The sequence below is a fragment of the Mastomys coucha genome, unplaced genomic scaffold (genome assembly GCF_008632895.1).
Source record: "Mastomys coucha isolate ucsf_1 unplaced genomic scaffold, UCSF_Mcou_1 pScaffold15, whole genome shotgun sequence".
NCBI lineage: Eukaryota > Metazoa > Chordata > Mammalia > Rodentia > Muridae > Mastomys > Mastomys coucha.
The window spans coordinates 7,243,603-7,259,596 of NW_022196897.1; the positions used below are offsets into that span (position 1 = coordinate 7,243,603).

Below are 15,994 nucleotides of genomic sequence, written 5' to 3' on the forward strand. Positions count from 1 at the left end.
TACCTAGGAGATGCTTCTAGGAGTTTTATTATGAAATCCAGTTGAACAGGCTTTGACATTTAAAAACTGGGCATGTATGCACTGGATGAATTCAGAAGAAATTCATGACCAGCTAACTGATTCGAAATAAGAATAGAAAATTTTAAAATGAGCCACTTCCAAGTGAAGGGCGCTTGGCTGCAATCTTACAAAGCCCACAAGTGTATATAGTTAAATATTAAGGCTCAGCAATGAGCATTTGTGGCAATAGCAAATGTGTGACTCCTTGCAGCAATTACTTGGAAGTTTTTCCATACTTTTGAGAACATACTTGACGCCTCATTTCTTTGATGACTGCTCAATAGACACCCTGAAACAGTAGCTGAGCTGCCCCTACCCCAGTGCCCCTCTAGCTTGCAGGGCTTTCATCCAGGGCTTGAATTGTGTTGTCAAAGTTTAGTAGACAGAGGAGGGGGCATGAGAATGGGAGGGTGTCTTGAAAAGTCCTGAAAATCGGTATATTTTGCAGGTGTAGAATGTGCCTAATAGCCATGGCTAGTGCGTGCTCCCCAATGGTGAAGGTCTGACAAGGACAGCTGGCTAGTTTTCAGTGTGAAAACACCCCCTCGGTGGACCAAACACAACGACACTGACCTTTCTGCGGGGGAACCAGAGATGTGCCTTTGACTGAATTAGCCACAAAGACGTCTTGCTATGACTTTTGTTCACCACGAAAGCAAAGAAATATTGCGTCTAATATGAAAAGTACTGTTCACAGCTTTTCCGTGCCCCTTAAGAAGTAATACAGTGCTGATTTACTGGCCCCATTCGTTCTCCAGAGCTGGCTTGCCACAGGCGGGGTGGAGGGGTGGGATGTGGCAATGGGACCAAGGAGGAGGAGTTGGTAAGTTAAATTGCCTGTTGCTGTTTCCAAGTTCTCTCTGTGCGGCGGCAAATTTATCAATCCTTTCATCTGACAATACTTTGAAATATATCATTGTCATCCCAAGTTGTTTGATAGATTAACTGTAGGCACACTGCCTTTTCCAAGGTCAAGGTGAAGATTCTTGTTTGCTGTTTAACTGGGTTGTTTAAAAAACTCAGAACAATGCCTGTCTGTTAAATTTTCACTTGTTCTCATGGGACATTGGAGAGCAAGCTTTCCTATTGACTGAGTCTGTAGACACTTCATCTTTTTCAGTTAAATTCAGCAAATGGGATTAGCAATGAGATCAACAGTAGGAAAAATGAGATTTAACCTTAACCCTTACAGATATAGAGGAAATTAAAGCCATCTCTTACCCCTGCGATCTGTGTACTAATGTTTATGTGTGTCAGGGACTGGTTACAGTCACACATATCATATTCAGCTTTCTAATTTTATCCCAGTGGGAAGGTACAAATGCAATCTTCTAAAGCAGCAAGGCGCAGAAATTGTGGCTACTCCTGTGGGGTTTTGCTGTTTGTTTGACAAAGCATAACCTGTTGCCTTAAAGCTTCTGTAAAAATAAACTCAATTCAAAACCACCATGTTTGTGGACATCCTTATTTCTGTTTTTAATCCCATGATTGGCTTCACAATTTCCTCTATATCTGCAATGATTGATTTTTTTTTATTCAACTAACTTTTATTTACCTTGCAATAATGTTCTGGACCAATGTGATAAATTACAGATATGCAAATTTCTTTGAATGGTGTTGTAAGTGTGTCTAGCTGGAGCTGAATGACTCCTTGCAAGTCAGTCTGTGCCCGCTCAGGACCCCAGAGAGCTGATCAAAGCACCCATTCTCTTTCATCCCCAGTATTCTCCTCCAAACTATTTCGATACAATATGTTTCCATGATGCACTTAATGTGCTAGGGACATAGAACTCATTACAACCTAGCTAGTTCTGCCGACCTCTTTGTTCCCCGGCAGAAAGTCAAAGAAAAAAGGAAAAAACCCTGCCAGTTGCCAGCTTTCTGAAATGCTAAAGCATGCGTCATTTTTCACCAGGTCTGGTCTTGATATCCTCAAAAGACCAACTATGAAAACGGCCTCAGCCCTTTCTGGCATTAATTACACTGCTGTCCAGCCGATCTGTTTTTCCTATTATATGCATTTCTCAGCAGGGATTTTTTTTTTTTTTTGCAAGACTAATGCAGCTGCAAGTGAAACTATGAATGCATTTTTATCACTATGGAAAAAAATGAGTGAAAAGACTTCGAAGCATACAGCAAAAACTTTTGAAAGCATTCTGGTGGGTAACAGATTTAGGGCAGGCTGGGGGGGCATGCAAAGTCTCTAAATCCAAAGTTGACTGAGAGTCTCTGAAGTTTCCAATGGCTTAGTGTCTGTGGTGACACCTATTGTGCCATTTGAAATTTCCCTTTGCTACCCAGATAAATCTTAAAGTTTAAAGAGTCCCATCAAAGTTCTGAAATGGAAAGTCTTACTACACTCAACCAGGAGGCTCTTCCATTGAATTTTGGATCAGGATAATGACACAAAGAATATAAATTTTATGTGATTTCCTCCGGTTCTTGTAGGGTTGATTGGTTGGTGGAAATGGCTGGCAGCCAGTTCTGGGAAAGATTCCAGACCTGCCTCCGATTAACCCTCTCTGGTGAAACTCTGCTGGAGACCAACTCACCAGCAATTGCCATTAATCTACTTACTAATTAAGCCAATTCATTTCTAAAGGAGAAAAATTCCTTTCTTTAGCCAAACTGATGGGAGGAAATTTGAAAGAAGCGCCAAACTGTGTAACTGTAATTCAGCCAAGGACTGCTAAAACAAGGTGTTGATATATAGCAGCAGATTTAAAACAAGTTTCTAGGGCAACACTCCTTTGGAGGCGGTGGCATATAGTGCACAGTAGATGAAGCTCGAATAATGCCCCACGGCGCCGTGCCATCCCATGTACGAGCGTTCAAAGCAACAGGTCTCTCTCCAATTAAATCTTGTGCCTTTTACGCACAAATAAATCGCCTCTCCAGTTTTCTTTTCGACCAATCTATGCCAGCTTTATGTGACAGCTACTCTAACTATATTGCTTGCCACTTAGTAAATAGCCTTAGAAATTTGTTACCCAGATCCTAGGATCAGGTACAGAGGCAGGGAGTCTTGCCTTTCACGACCAAGAAAGGACAAAGTTGAACATTCAGTGTGGGAGAAAAACAGTCTGACTCATCCGGCATGTGTATACGAATCTTGGCCTTCATCCTTACAAAGAAGTAAAACTCCAAAGAGTTTCTTTACTTATGTAGGAATCATTTATTGCCTTTAGGATGCCCCTAAAGAGCCCTGTGTGGAAATGAGGGCAGGGCGCACCTTCCCAAAGGAAATACAAAGCCCCCTTTTCTCCTTCCTCTTTCCGGTTCATGTTCAAGGGCTTTAGACCACGAGGCAGGCGGAAGCAAGTTGACTTTGCCTAAGAGACTAACTATGGGGGGTGGTGGTGGTGGTGGTGGTGGTTGGAGGATGAGTTACACACATTTAGGGCCTCAATTTTATTTTACGGTTATTGAACCTCATTCTTTCTCACTTCTAGGCAATGGGGCCGGCCTCTGGATCCCAGACAGGATTTGGCAAGGCCCCAGGGGTTCACCCTGGAGAGTTTCTGAAGGGCTTAAGAAAGTACAAGTGCGCAAAGACCGGCGAGCACAGGCACAAGTCCAACGAATCTCCAGGCTGAGTGGCCATTTTAGAAACGCCTTGAAGACATTATCGCTTGCCAGGGACGGGCAAGTCTTAGGCCAGCCAGGATGAGAAACATTTCATCTTTAGTCTGGTTCTGGGGAGCTCAGATTTTGTGGATCTGCACGGCTCCGAGTGAGCTAGGGCTTGAAGGCCTTCTTCAAACTCTCTTTCTGAGATGCAAATTACCTCATTAGAAACAAAGATAAACGGACTTGAACTTTCTTTTGCATATTATGCATCAACTACTCTCCACTCTCCACCCTTCCCCGACTCCTGCACTTCACAACATTTAAAAATGGCTCTTGCCAAGCTGGACTTTTTTTTTTTTTTTTTTTTTTTTTTTTTTAATCACTAGGAAAATGGGTGGTGGGGAGGTAGGTCTGGAGGTCAGATCATCATCCTGGGGCTTCAAACTAGATGGTACCAGCCAAATTTTCCGTTGTGACAGCTTTTCTGCAGCCCCAGCTGAAGAGATGGTCTTCAGTGTCTGTGACCAAAGCCCGTTTGGCAGTGTAGAATGAGGAACTATAAGAGAATGGGGGGAGGGGGAGACACTTGTTCTCTGGAGCTGGAGATTCACCCCTGAAATTTATCTAAAGCAATTTAACATTAGTGTTCCAATTCCCCTCCGAGTGAAAAGGAAAGTTAGGAATGGGGAGGGAAGGGAAGACAAGAAGGATCACTGAGGCAGGGCAACTGGAAGTTACTGCTCCCTCCCCTAGGCTGCATTCAACCCTGTAGGGAGGGATGTTTACCTGGGGTGTAAATTGAGAACGGAACCCTGGGGGTCTAAGGCAGGAAAGCCACTACAGCAGACTGGCTGTTCCAGCTTTGAAGGGGAACAAAGGCCTGGAACTAAGCTCAGTGAAAGCCAGGAGCGTGGAGAAGCCAACAAAGACGTTCAGCCTGTGGTCACCGGAGGTGTCAATGTGGACACTTACAGACCAGGCGTTAGGAAAAGGGAACACAGAGCCAGGCTGTCACTCCAAGGCTTAACATGAACAAACATAAAAATGTGACAACCTCCACTTTCAATAGTGGTGAGGTTCAAAGTGGAGTGCTCCAGTCTGTGTGGGTGAAGTCTTTTGGGAAATGGGGCAGCCACCCTGACCCCTAGTGAACTATCAAGGGCCAGAGATGGAAGAGCCTTTCACAAGATAGCTTCTGTCTCAAAGATTTCTTCAAAGTAATTGCAAACTCTAAGATTCGAAGAAGATGCAGCCTCTGGATCTGTGAGGACAACATATTTGGCACCAGGTTTGCACCTAGAAGCCTCAGGTGGCCCCAAGATGTTCATGAACTTGAACAGGCAACCTACCTTTTCCTTAGCATATTCTTCCACACACATTATCACTTGTCAAACTACCCATAGGAGAGGATGAATATACATGTCGACATCCGTGGGTACCAGAGTTTTGAAACCTGGTGGGTGCCTGACAGAGACGACTTAACGTGTTGATAGAATAGTGAGAATGAGGTAGAGCTCAATAAGCCAGAAATTTCAACCTCTCCATTAGAAATAAGTAGTCTAGGCATTTGCCAACAAATGAATCTCTCATACTTTCTAAGACCGATAATTGGGGATTTTGTAATGCTCTCATTAGCAAAGATTATCACCCAGGGATTAGTAAATGGGCACACTAAGAAGTCATGTTTATCCTAAGAATTCCAACACAGACATATTCCCCCCTATAAATTCTAGTAGTAAGACAAAATGTAATTAAAAAAAACATAATATTTCAAAATTCTGATCACCTTTAATCAATGCAGGTCTCTCAAATAATTTTAAAAAGGCGATGTAAAGATCCCTAAAAGACTAATGACATTTCACAGGTAATGCAATTTAGAAAGAGACACTTCCATGTTTTCTTTTCCAACAATGTGCATTTTTGTAAACTGCTATAAATTGCAATTCAAAAGCAGTGATCTCACCATCCCCAATCATTTTTTATACTGATCAAATGAATGCAGATACTCCCATTTGGGAGGGGCGACATGACATTTCACTTGGCAGTTCTAAACAGGTCACAGACCTTTCACAGACCCTAAGGCAGTGGGAGGGAGCTCTTTACTAAACCGTGTAACCAAATCAAACCAATGGTTACCCCTTTTCAAAACCATTGGAATGGTTTGCACAATGCTATTCACATAGCAGGACAGAAACTGAAAGGATGGTCACCCAATGGAGATTTCTTCCCTTTTGTTTAAACCTGCAGAGCTCGAAAAGTAATACTTGAAGGCAGACAATTACATTTGCCATGATAAAAAAAAAATCATATATGACCCACATGCATTTTTGTTGTCACTGCATAGCATAGCTGTAACTGTCCATTTGTATGCATATATATGCACATGTATGTATATGTATGTCTATTTATTGGAAATGTTTCTTTGTTTGAAACCATAGGCACAAAGACACAACATGGCTGCCCTGGAGATGACCTATTGCTTTCAAGTTGCTTGAACACATCAGAATTTCTATTGTTAAGGTTGATTAATTGAAACTGATAAGTTACCATGGATAAAGATGGTTTCTCTGTTTAATGTGGTGGGCCTGATTTGGTAAATACCTCATTCATGTAGCTTTGCAGGGCAGCATATGGGCAAGAGTCATTCAGTATCACAAACATACACAATTTATTATGCTTGTATGGGCACAACCAAAGGCCTTTCTGTTTCAATGACAAAGTTTCAATGAGAAATTCTATTTAAAGAGTCACTAGTAACATGAAACGTGATTTTGTAATTTATTCTCAGAGTTTCTGTGGGTGATTTAAAAGATATATTGAAATACAGCATACACACACACACACACACACACACACACACACACACAATGCCTCAGCATTAGTCATTGGAGATAAAGCATTACATGCCTTAAGTGTGAGAAGACACATAAGGAGAGAAAATATTAGCATCTTATGGTACCTAGCCTACACAGGGTTGTTAAAGTTACCAAGGACATGCCTCTAGTGAGAGTTCATGCTGCCCAGTTACCAGTAGGAAGGGAAATGGTTTGGTGAATGATAAGTCCATTTCAGGAAGCCTATTTTTCTTACTGAAAAACAAGAAGACATTATAAAAATCATCAAAGGAGTGTAAGCTAATTTCTTGCATTCTTTAAAACAATGTCTTTTTCATTATATAAAAATATGAATATTTACCAGTAAAGATAAGGTTGCTATTACTTTTGAACTATTGTAGATAAACTTTTTTTTTTGTCTTTTCATTTAGGATGCTATTCCATAACCAGAAAAGAGTATTAAATGAAATTATGAAAGACATGCTAATGAACTAAAGAACTGATTATACCAGATCATCAAAGGGACAGTTACCATATTTAGCCTTTGACGTTTCATCAAATAAATTCTCTGGTCATTCATGTCCAAGCAGTTCAAGTTCACCCAACATTCCTCATTTACATTAGATGGGTCTTCACAGTTCAGTTCGGAGAGTAATAAACCACATTTGTCACAGTTGACCACCGCTAGTATGCGTTTTATAAAAGGCTGGGTGTCCATTGCAAAGCTAACCAGCGCAGCATCACTTGTAAAATCCCCTCCTGCGTTTTGAAGTGATAATCTGCATCTAATTTTTAAAGAAAAATTTACTTTCAGTTTTTGGAGACCAGTTTCTTTGCTGGACCTGAATAGAGATCATGGGTGAGGCAGTCCTAAAGAGCTCTGGTGTGTGTATAACAAAACCCACCTCTTTGTAGAACATAACAAATTATGCAGTGTTCACAGATGCGCTTCACATTGCGCCTTTTGTGAGAAAATGAAGCGCCACTCTGTTCCCTACCCCCTCCTCAGGAGAAGCTGGGCTCCTAATGTGAATTGTCCTCATTACAGGGGACAAGAATTTCCCTTAATATAGAAACATTCTGTGCATTCTTTAGAAAAGCTTTTCATTTGGACTTTTGGTCTATGTGATTTCACAAGTATGAATTCCAAGTCACAAGCAACTATTCTATAAACACATAGACAGCTTGGGGCCTCAGGATTACACTGCAAGCAGTTCCCACCGACACCTGCCTTTCACTTTTACATACTGAGTGCAAATGCCATCCATTACATAATTACATATTTGAACTATGTGGTGTGAACACATGAGATCTTTTTTCTAATTAAGATGTTAAAATATATTGTTAAAACTTTTGACTCTTCTCCCCACTGTATTTCTGTTCTGGGTTGCTCTTATGGGGAAGGAGCTATTGCTAGGCAATCCTGGGTGACCAGGGCTGTTGATAGGTGATCCTGAGTAACCAGAAAGCAACTTCTGTAGAAATGAGGCAGAATGCAGAGATTGCCAACCTACTTCCTGGGACCTTTGCAAATCTGACTTCTACTGAATGTTCTAGTCTTGGTGACTGTCTTAGAATATGATTTCCAAGCCCTGGAAATCTTCTCTATCCTCAGTGCCTAGCTAGCCCCAGGCTTGATTACAATAGATGTTCCTAAAGTCTGTAGGATGAATGAATGAATGAATGAAGGAGAAAGTGATAGAATCTACTGCATTTGTAGCTTTCTTACACACTGGCCCTGGTTCTGGTCACATAACTTTATTTGGCTGATAAGACAAGGGAGTAAAGGGGTGGGGCCAATAGAAATTTGAACAAATCTTGTACATGGAATTTGCTCTTGAGAACCTCAAGTCCACCTTGAAGAAGCCTGGAGTAGCCTAGTTGAAGATGAGAGACAAGAATCTGATTGCCTGTAGTTCTACCACTTCCTGTGTCAGGCTGCTAATGGTCAGCAGAGTACTAATGAGCCCAACAACCATGCAGAAGATTAGTCACATAGGTAAAGAAATCTACAAAAGCCCAGAAGCCCAGCATTGCTGGAAGCAGCAGAAAACTGCAAGTAATTCACTAGGATCTAGCTGGAGAGCTCATGCAGGGGGAGGTAGGGGCTGTAAATAGCCCTTCCTGCTTAACTGGAACTTGATCTCAGCCTGAAAGCCACGGAGATACATTAAAAGACTAAACAAGAAGTAACAAAGTATGAAAAGGGAAGAAACAAAAGAGATCCTTGGTGACCCTAACATTTGATACCTTGAAGCAAGGCAGTTCAGAGAATAATATATGCTGTAGAGAAGGGACTCAGTAGGTTTAGAAGTCTCCCAGGTATCTCCCAGGGTGCCACAGAAAGGAAAGGGGAACACGAGCAGTGGGTTGATGGGAACGAAGGAGAAAAGGGTGCTTTGCCCTGCTTTCAGGAAGACTCCACCGTGGATACCCTCTTTAGTGAGAGAACAGCTCAGGATAATGAGATCCTGACCTTGATGTATCAAATCAAGCCTCAAGGAATGAATTTGAGACTCAGGGGTTTTTGTGTATGTGTGTGTCCTTGTTTGTGGGTACATAGACACACAAGTATATATACACATCTTTCTTACTAGTGCCATCCTGCATTATTAAGATGGGTCTGTTATTATCATGGAGCTATTAGGCTAGGTTACTTGGGCAGTGAGCCCCAGATATGCTCCTGTCTATTTCCCCACCTCTGGGACGGTAAGGGAAATCCACAATGCCTAAGACCTTTCCATGGGTTCTCAGGCTTGCCAGGTAGGCACTACTGACTGAGTTAACTCCCTAACCACTGAAGTTCACGTTTGACAAACAGCTCACTAACTGCCAGGATGCAGCAAGCACCTTCACGTGGGAGATTTAGCCCATTTGAGATCTTATTGAAAATGACAGTCTTGAAGCTAGGGAGCAGTAGTGGTCTAACCAAGCAAGCAGTAGTGGCTTCATCATGGCAGCTAGAAAATGGTGGGACTTCTTACCATCTTTTGTAAGGAAAAATGGCAAGACTGGATCCCTCAACCTGGTTGGTAGAATGCAGTCTGACTATGGATGTGTTACATTGTTACAGTATTACCCAGGGTTTGATTCATGTGTTACACTGTTGCCCTGGGTTTGATTCATGCATTTACTTCTTTTAGGTTGTAATTAAACATCTGACAGAGCAACTTAAAGAAGAAAGAGTTTATTTTTGCTTAGGGTTCCAGAGGGATGGAGCCCAGCTTGGTGGGGAAGGCCTGGCATGGCAGGAAGAATAGGAAAGTAGAGGATCAAATTTTCATCCACACCCAGGAAGAAGAGAGAAGGGGAGAGGGAGAGGGAAAGGGAGTGGTGGGGTTGAGGGAGAGGGACAAGTGCAGAGAGGCCACAAACTCTGAAAGCTCCTCCCACCCCAGGATGTAATTCCTGCAGCAAGGCTCTGCTTAAAGTTCCAGTAACCTTCTCAATCAATACCACCAGCTGGCTACAAAGCCTGTGGCCATAGGTTTTTCATCCAAACCACAATATTCTACCCCAAGGTCCCCAATGGGCTCATGGTCACACCATAATACAAAATACCTTTAGTCCAACTTCAAAAGTTCCCATAGTTTTTAACAGTTTCAATACTGTTGAAAAGTTCAAAGTCTCTTCTAAACTAAAGGCAATTTCTTAATTATGACCCCCAGTTGAATAAAAAGTCAATTTGAATACTCTCAGCACACAATGACACATTATATACAATACCATTCCAAAAGGAGGGGTTGGAGCTGGAGAGATGGCTCAGTGGTTAAGAGCACTCACTGACTGCTCTTCCCAAGGTCATAAATCTCTGTGTTGGGCTGATTTCACCCCATATGCAATCTCCTGGGTAGATGATGTCTCATGATTCTGGCCCCTCCAATATCATGGAGGTCTCTCCTTTATCAGCTTCATTCAATGACCTCTCAGGGTATCTTTAAAGGAACTTTGACCCTGTGACATGTATCCTGGCCTCAGTAGCTTTCTGAAACTACAGAGGAAGAATCCAGGACTTCCTCAATTTTTTTCTTGTCTCCAAAACCAGTGCCACATGGATGGCACTGTTAAGTCTGGGGTGTATTCTGGCCTCTTGAACCACAGCTGCACCAAAGTGTGTAGACTGAAGCAATTGCTGTCTATTAGCAAGCAAGCCCTCATCCCTCTTTCACAGAATGGAGGCTTAGCTGGGTGTGCTCTTGCTTTGAGAGTACTTTCCTGTCTCACACCATGGATGCAATGCTTCCTAAAGCTCTTCTCTTCTCCAGACTGCATAGCTTTTATTTATTTCTATCCTGCTTCTTGCTTTTTCACTGTAGGTCTGAATAAGTGTAATCAGTAATAACCATACTGCAGACTCAACACTCTACTGCTGAAAGTTTTCTTCCATCACATAAATTAGTCTACTACCTTTAAACTTAGATTTATGTAACTTTTCAGGACATGGGCATAACATAGACAGATTCTTTGCCAAAGTATCACAGGAGTGGCCTCTAGCTTAGTTTTTGTTCCCTTCTGAAACCTTGTGAGCTGGGATTCTACTGTTCACATAGCTTGCAGCTCACAGTCTTCCAGGAACCTTGTAGAATGGCCAGGTAAACTCTGCTTACAATGTTCAATGCCATTCTAGTCTAATGTTCTAAAGTCATTCTTATTCCTCTAAAAAACCAACAGTCAAGGTCTTCATAGCAATAACTTTACTTTCCTGCTTACAATTTCTGTTTTAGTCACTTTTCTGTTGTGATAAAAAAGTAGTCTGCCTAGAACATCTAAGGAAGAGTTTACTTTGTCTCATGAGTGCAGAGAGACAAGAGTCCATCACAGTAGGAAAGGGTTAGCAACAGGAGCAGGAAGGAGGGGGAGGGACGAGGCATAAGCAGAAAGAGGGTGAGACCACAAAACCTTAATGCTCACCCCTGAGATATGTTTTCTCCAGTAGGGCTTCACCTTCCAAAGGTTCTATCACCTCCACAAATTGCTACAAAATGTAGTACCAAGTACCCAAATACTTGAGCTTGTGACACTTGTCATTCAAACCACCACACCGAAATCCATTCTTTCTTAGTTCTCTAGCCTATAAGTGTAAACCCCAAGCATATGAACTCAGAAAGCCATGTTTCTTCTGAGTCTGGTGCATGCCTCTCCACAGCTTCTGGTGATGGCCATCAATCTTGGCATTTATCCAAGCAGTTGAGTCATCTCAATCTCTCTCTCCTGATTCCTTCTCCCTGCTCCCTCCTTTGTCCCTATCTCTACTATCTCTTTCCTCTTTTCTCGTCTTTCTCTCCTTTCCCCCAGCCCAATTTGTCACCATTTAGTGCTTTCCCTGGGAATGTTGAGTGTTTATATGGTGTTTTTCTCTAATATTACACCAGACAGGTCGAGTTGGTATAAGCAGAGTGTTTAGGATGCAAGCCCAGGCCTGGATGCCTCAACAAGCTGTGGCCTATCAGTTGTTTCCTATAAACCAATTAAAGAGACAAACAAGTGGGACGAGCAGAGGAAAGAGATTTACTTAATGTGGTCACGTAGGAAGAACAGGTAAAGGGGTTCATTGACCCCATGTTCACCTTTGGGGTATAGACATGAGCTTTATGTTTAAACAGAAAGACTTGTGCCACGGGGCCAGAAGAACACATGATTAAGCTGTCTTGATAAAAGTGTTGCCTCTTTGAATGTTGTCTCGGTTCTGGTACTTTGGGATGATCTAAAGAGGTCATTCTTGCTTGAAGAGCTAAGGCAGTTGTCCTCAGATGATTACCTTTGCTCCAAGATGCAGTCTCATCATCACTGAAAACGATCCTTTTTGGTGTCAGCATCCTCTCTGTCCAGGGATTCTGTGTTGCTCCTAGAATACAAGGTGACTCAAGAGGAAAAGTAAAAGGCAGTGACTTAATTCTGTGCCTTCAGCTAAAGTGAGACAGACAGATACAAAATAAAGGAAGATATATCACTGCAGATAAACTAAGGGTAATAAAATAGTCTGAAAATGACTTAATATGTGTATTTATGATCAGTGAGAAAATTGATAATGTCCATTAAAAAGAAAAACATTATATCTAAAATATACAAACACACATCAAAAAAAAAAAACTAAGAAAGAGTAGCTACAACAACAACAATAACATCAATAACAACAACAAACAATTAAAAATCAAGTGTCTTGGAAATAGGAAAGTAAAGTGAGAGACTGAAGCATGGTTTAAATCAGCACAGCTGAAGAGGGAATTAGAAAACTGGAAGACAGAAGAGAAGGAAGCACTCATAGCCTACATCATATGGAGCGCACAACTACAGCCACAATACAGAACCATAAGGTCACGTGGATTCGGACATAGCCTACATCATGTGGAGCGCACAACTACAGCCACAATACAGAACCATAAGGTCACGTGGATTCGGACATAGCCTACATCATGTGGAGCACACAACTACAGCCACAATACAGAACCATAAAGTCACGTGGATTCGGAGAGTGCAGAATAGATTTGAGAGGTGTTTCAAGATAAAAGATTTTATCTTGCATATTGAAAAAGCAGTATTTGAAAAGCTAACAGCTGAGAATTTTCTAGAAGTAAACAAATATATAAATCATTTCATCTCAACTATTTTCTCCATATTAACAGCAACTACTATAGAGCTGAGTAGACTGTAGTGATAGTAAATATCAAGAATAAAAAGTAAACCATAAAAAAGTGAAGAAACCCCACAAATTTGACAAATTGCCACTCACTTCCCAGAACCCTGCACAGTGGCTCAAAGGTGTTGATATAACAGCAAAGTATGGAAGTAAAAATAGCTGCCCATGATAGTTAATATTGATTACCAGCATGGCAGGATCTAGAATCACAAAGATGATAAGCCTCCAAGCACACCTGAAATAGATTATGGGGACTGGATTGTGTCATGAAGACCCATCTTCCCCATGGCAACACCATTGTACAGTCTGGGGTCCTGGGCTGAGTGAGATAGACAAGAACTGAACCCTGCTTCCACTCCTCTCCTTCAGCTCCTTCAAGCCCTTGCTTTCATGTTTGTCCTGCAATGATGAGCTGTGTACCCTCATTTACATGGGATACTTACAGAGTTCTTCACAAAGGAGTTATATTAGTATATAACTAATTTGATCCTAATGTCTAAGGATCAAATTCACTCACACATATTCATGTACGCATGAACATACAACAACATATATACACATACAAAAAAGGTTTGCACTGTGTCTGTTTTTCAAAGACTTTGAAAGCCTCAAAGTGATGGAGTTGGACATTTCTGACTTAAAGACAGTGAAACCAGATGTCATTAGTTAAAGACAAAGCAATTCTGAGAAAATGCATAAAAGAAGCCATATGCTAAAGAGGAAACAAAGGTACCGTAAAATACTTAGGTCCAAGTATTGAGTGTTGTATGTCAAAATGTATGTGATATAGCTAAACTATGTTTTAGAGCTACAAATACAGTTAGTAGATATGCAGTGAAAAATATACCAAGACAGGTGTGGTACCTTGCCTCTATTATTACGTGGGAAATCTTAGTCAGGATAGTAAGAGAGAAATAGCCTATGGACAAGACAAGCCTTTCAAATTATGATTATTGGCTACACAAAAATGACATTTTTCAGACACACTATTACAATGACTATAGCTCAACTACTTTCTTGAACACAAAATCAAAATGCAGCAGGCATGGTAACATACTCCTTTAATCCCAGCACTTGGGAGGCAGAGGTAGGTGAAGCTTTGTGAGTTCAAGGCCAACCTGGTCTGTCTACACGGCAAGTTCTCTAACAGCCAGGGCTACACAGTGAAAGACCCTAACACAGGAAAAAATATCAAAAAGCAAAGTAACAGCAATATATATTTAGTATAGGTAATAAGAAACGATTCAAAATATCAATAAAGAATACATTAATTACATATCCAAAAGTTCTCAGAAAAATTATAAAAGATGTGCAAGATCATCCTAAAAGATTATCCAATTTTATTAAAGATGACAGAGAGGCTTTCAAATAAATCAAAATTAGATTCACAGCTGGGAGAACTCAATGCTATAAAAATAAAAATTCTTCCCAGGTTAGTCTTTAATACCAAGAATATTTATTTATTGTTTGTTTATTTCGAGACAATGTTTCTTTGTGTATCCCTGGATGTCCTAGAGCTTACTCTGTAGACCAGACTGGCCTTAAAGCCCTCTGAGATTCACTGGCCTCTGCTTCTTGAGTATTGGGCTTAAAGGTGTGCACCACCACCTGGCTCAAGAATATTTCCCCCCCTTTTTTTTGCTCTTTTTTCTTTTTTTTTAATCATTACTTATTTTGTGTATACGAGTACACTGTAGCTGACTTCAGACACATCAGAAGAGGGCATCAGATCCCATTACAGATGGTTGTGAGCCACCATGTGGTTGATGGGAATTGAACTCAGGATCTCTGGAAGAGCAGTCAGTGCTCTTAACCACTGAGCCATCTCTCCAGCTCCTTCAAGAATATTTCTTAGTGGAGCCTGAAATGTCTGAGCCTAAACTTCACAATGTAAGGAACTAAGAATGGCTTAGGCAAGTTTGCTGCTGAGGGTGGAAAGACTTATTTTACCTGGTGTTGAGCTTTATTTTTAAAAATAAAAGCTATTTAAACTCTGGTGTCAGAGAAGAAATATAAGGCCCAAGTGGATAGAATGGATAGCCCAGCCTAGAAGCTACTCTATAAGATGTCCCCTCCCCCAAAAAATTAGCCTCTAGAGTCACTCCACCTAATTCTATAACCATTAGTTCTAGTATTTTAAAAAGCTGAAATATGGAAGTCAATTGATAATGTTTTTAGGAGCTGTATGTGATAACTTTAGTAGAGTTCAGGCAGTAGATTTTTTAATTTTTTAAAAAAAGAAACCTAAAAAAACAAGTTCTAAATTACAAGTGTGAAAAATATGAGTATGTGGAAATTAAAAATTAAAACCTTTTCCTGGGTCTTAAGAGCAGGTAAGCTGGCCATGGTGGAGTGTGCTTGGGGGAGTTGCTGTTTGAGAGTGGCCCTGCACCTCAACTGGGCAGTACAGTGGTGCTGGTTCTAGAGGCTTGGCTGCAGATTAGCCAGCCCCAAAGGAATGAAAGCAGGAGAGCTGACCCTGTCTTTTGCTGATGACATTGGGTAGCCTAGCCTGGTGATGCAGATAAGTAAGAGTCAGAGGGTTGACCAGCTCAACTATCACACAGGCCCACCCAAAAATCCCATTATCTGTGAACTGTTGGGAAGTGTGAAAAGGCTAGTCCTGCTGATCCAAAACTGCAGGATCTCCATGACACAGGGCAACAACAGGATGACCAGAGGAGTCTGGGTGGGGATCCAATATTGATGGTGTCACAGAAGCCAGACATCTGGAACCAGACCAATGACTCAATGCAATGAACATTTGCAAGTGAAGATGTGTGGACAGAGAGATATACTGTGGGACACACTGTGACATACCACAGCTTCCATGATGAGATGTTTTTTTATGCCTTGTTTTGTTTATTTTTGTGTGTTTTTTATTGGGGGGGGG

General features: G+C 41.3%; 1 protein-coding gene across 2 annotated transcripts in view; it reads right to left on the bottom strand.

Annotated features, from left to right (window-relative positions):
* Positions 1 to 11,951: 11,951 nt before the first annotated feature.
* CUNH10orf67 (chromosome unknown C10orf67 homolog) overlaps positions 11,952 to 15,994 on the bottom strand; it is a 109,932-nt gene continuing 105,889 nt past the window's right edge. For both annotated transcript variants that reach the window (XM_031373297.1, XM_031373298.1), the window contains exon 17: positions 11,952 to 12,325. In XM_031373297.1, the coding sequence (XP_031229157.1) occupies positions 12,249 to 12,325 (77 nt within the window). In that variant the 3' untranslated portion in view covers positions 11,952 to 12,248. The remainder of the gene's footprint in view (positions 12,326 to 15,994) is intronic.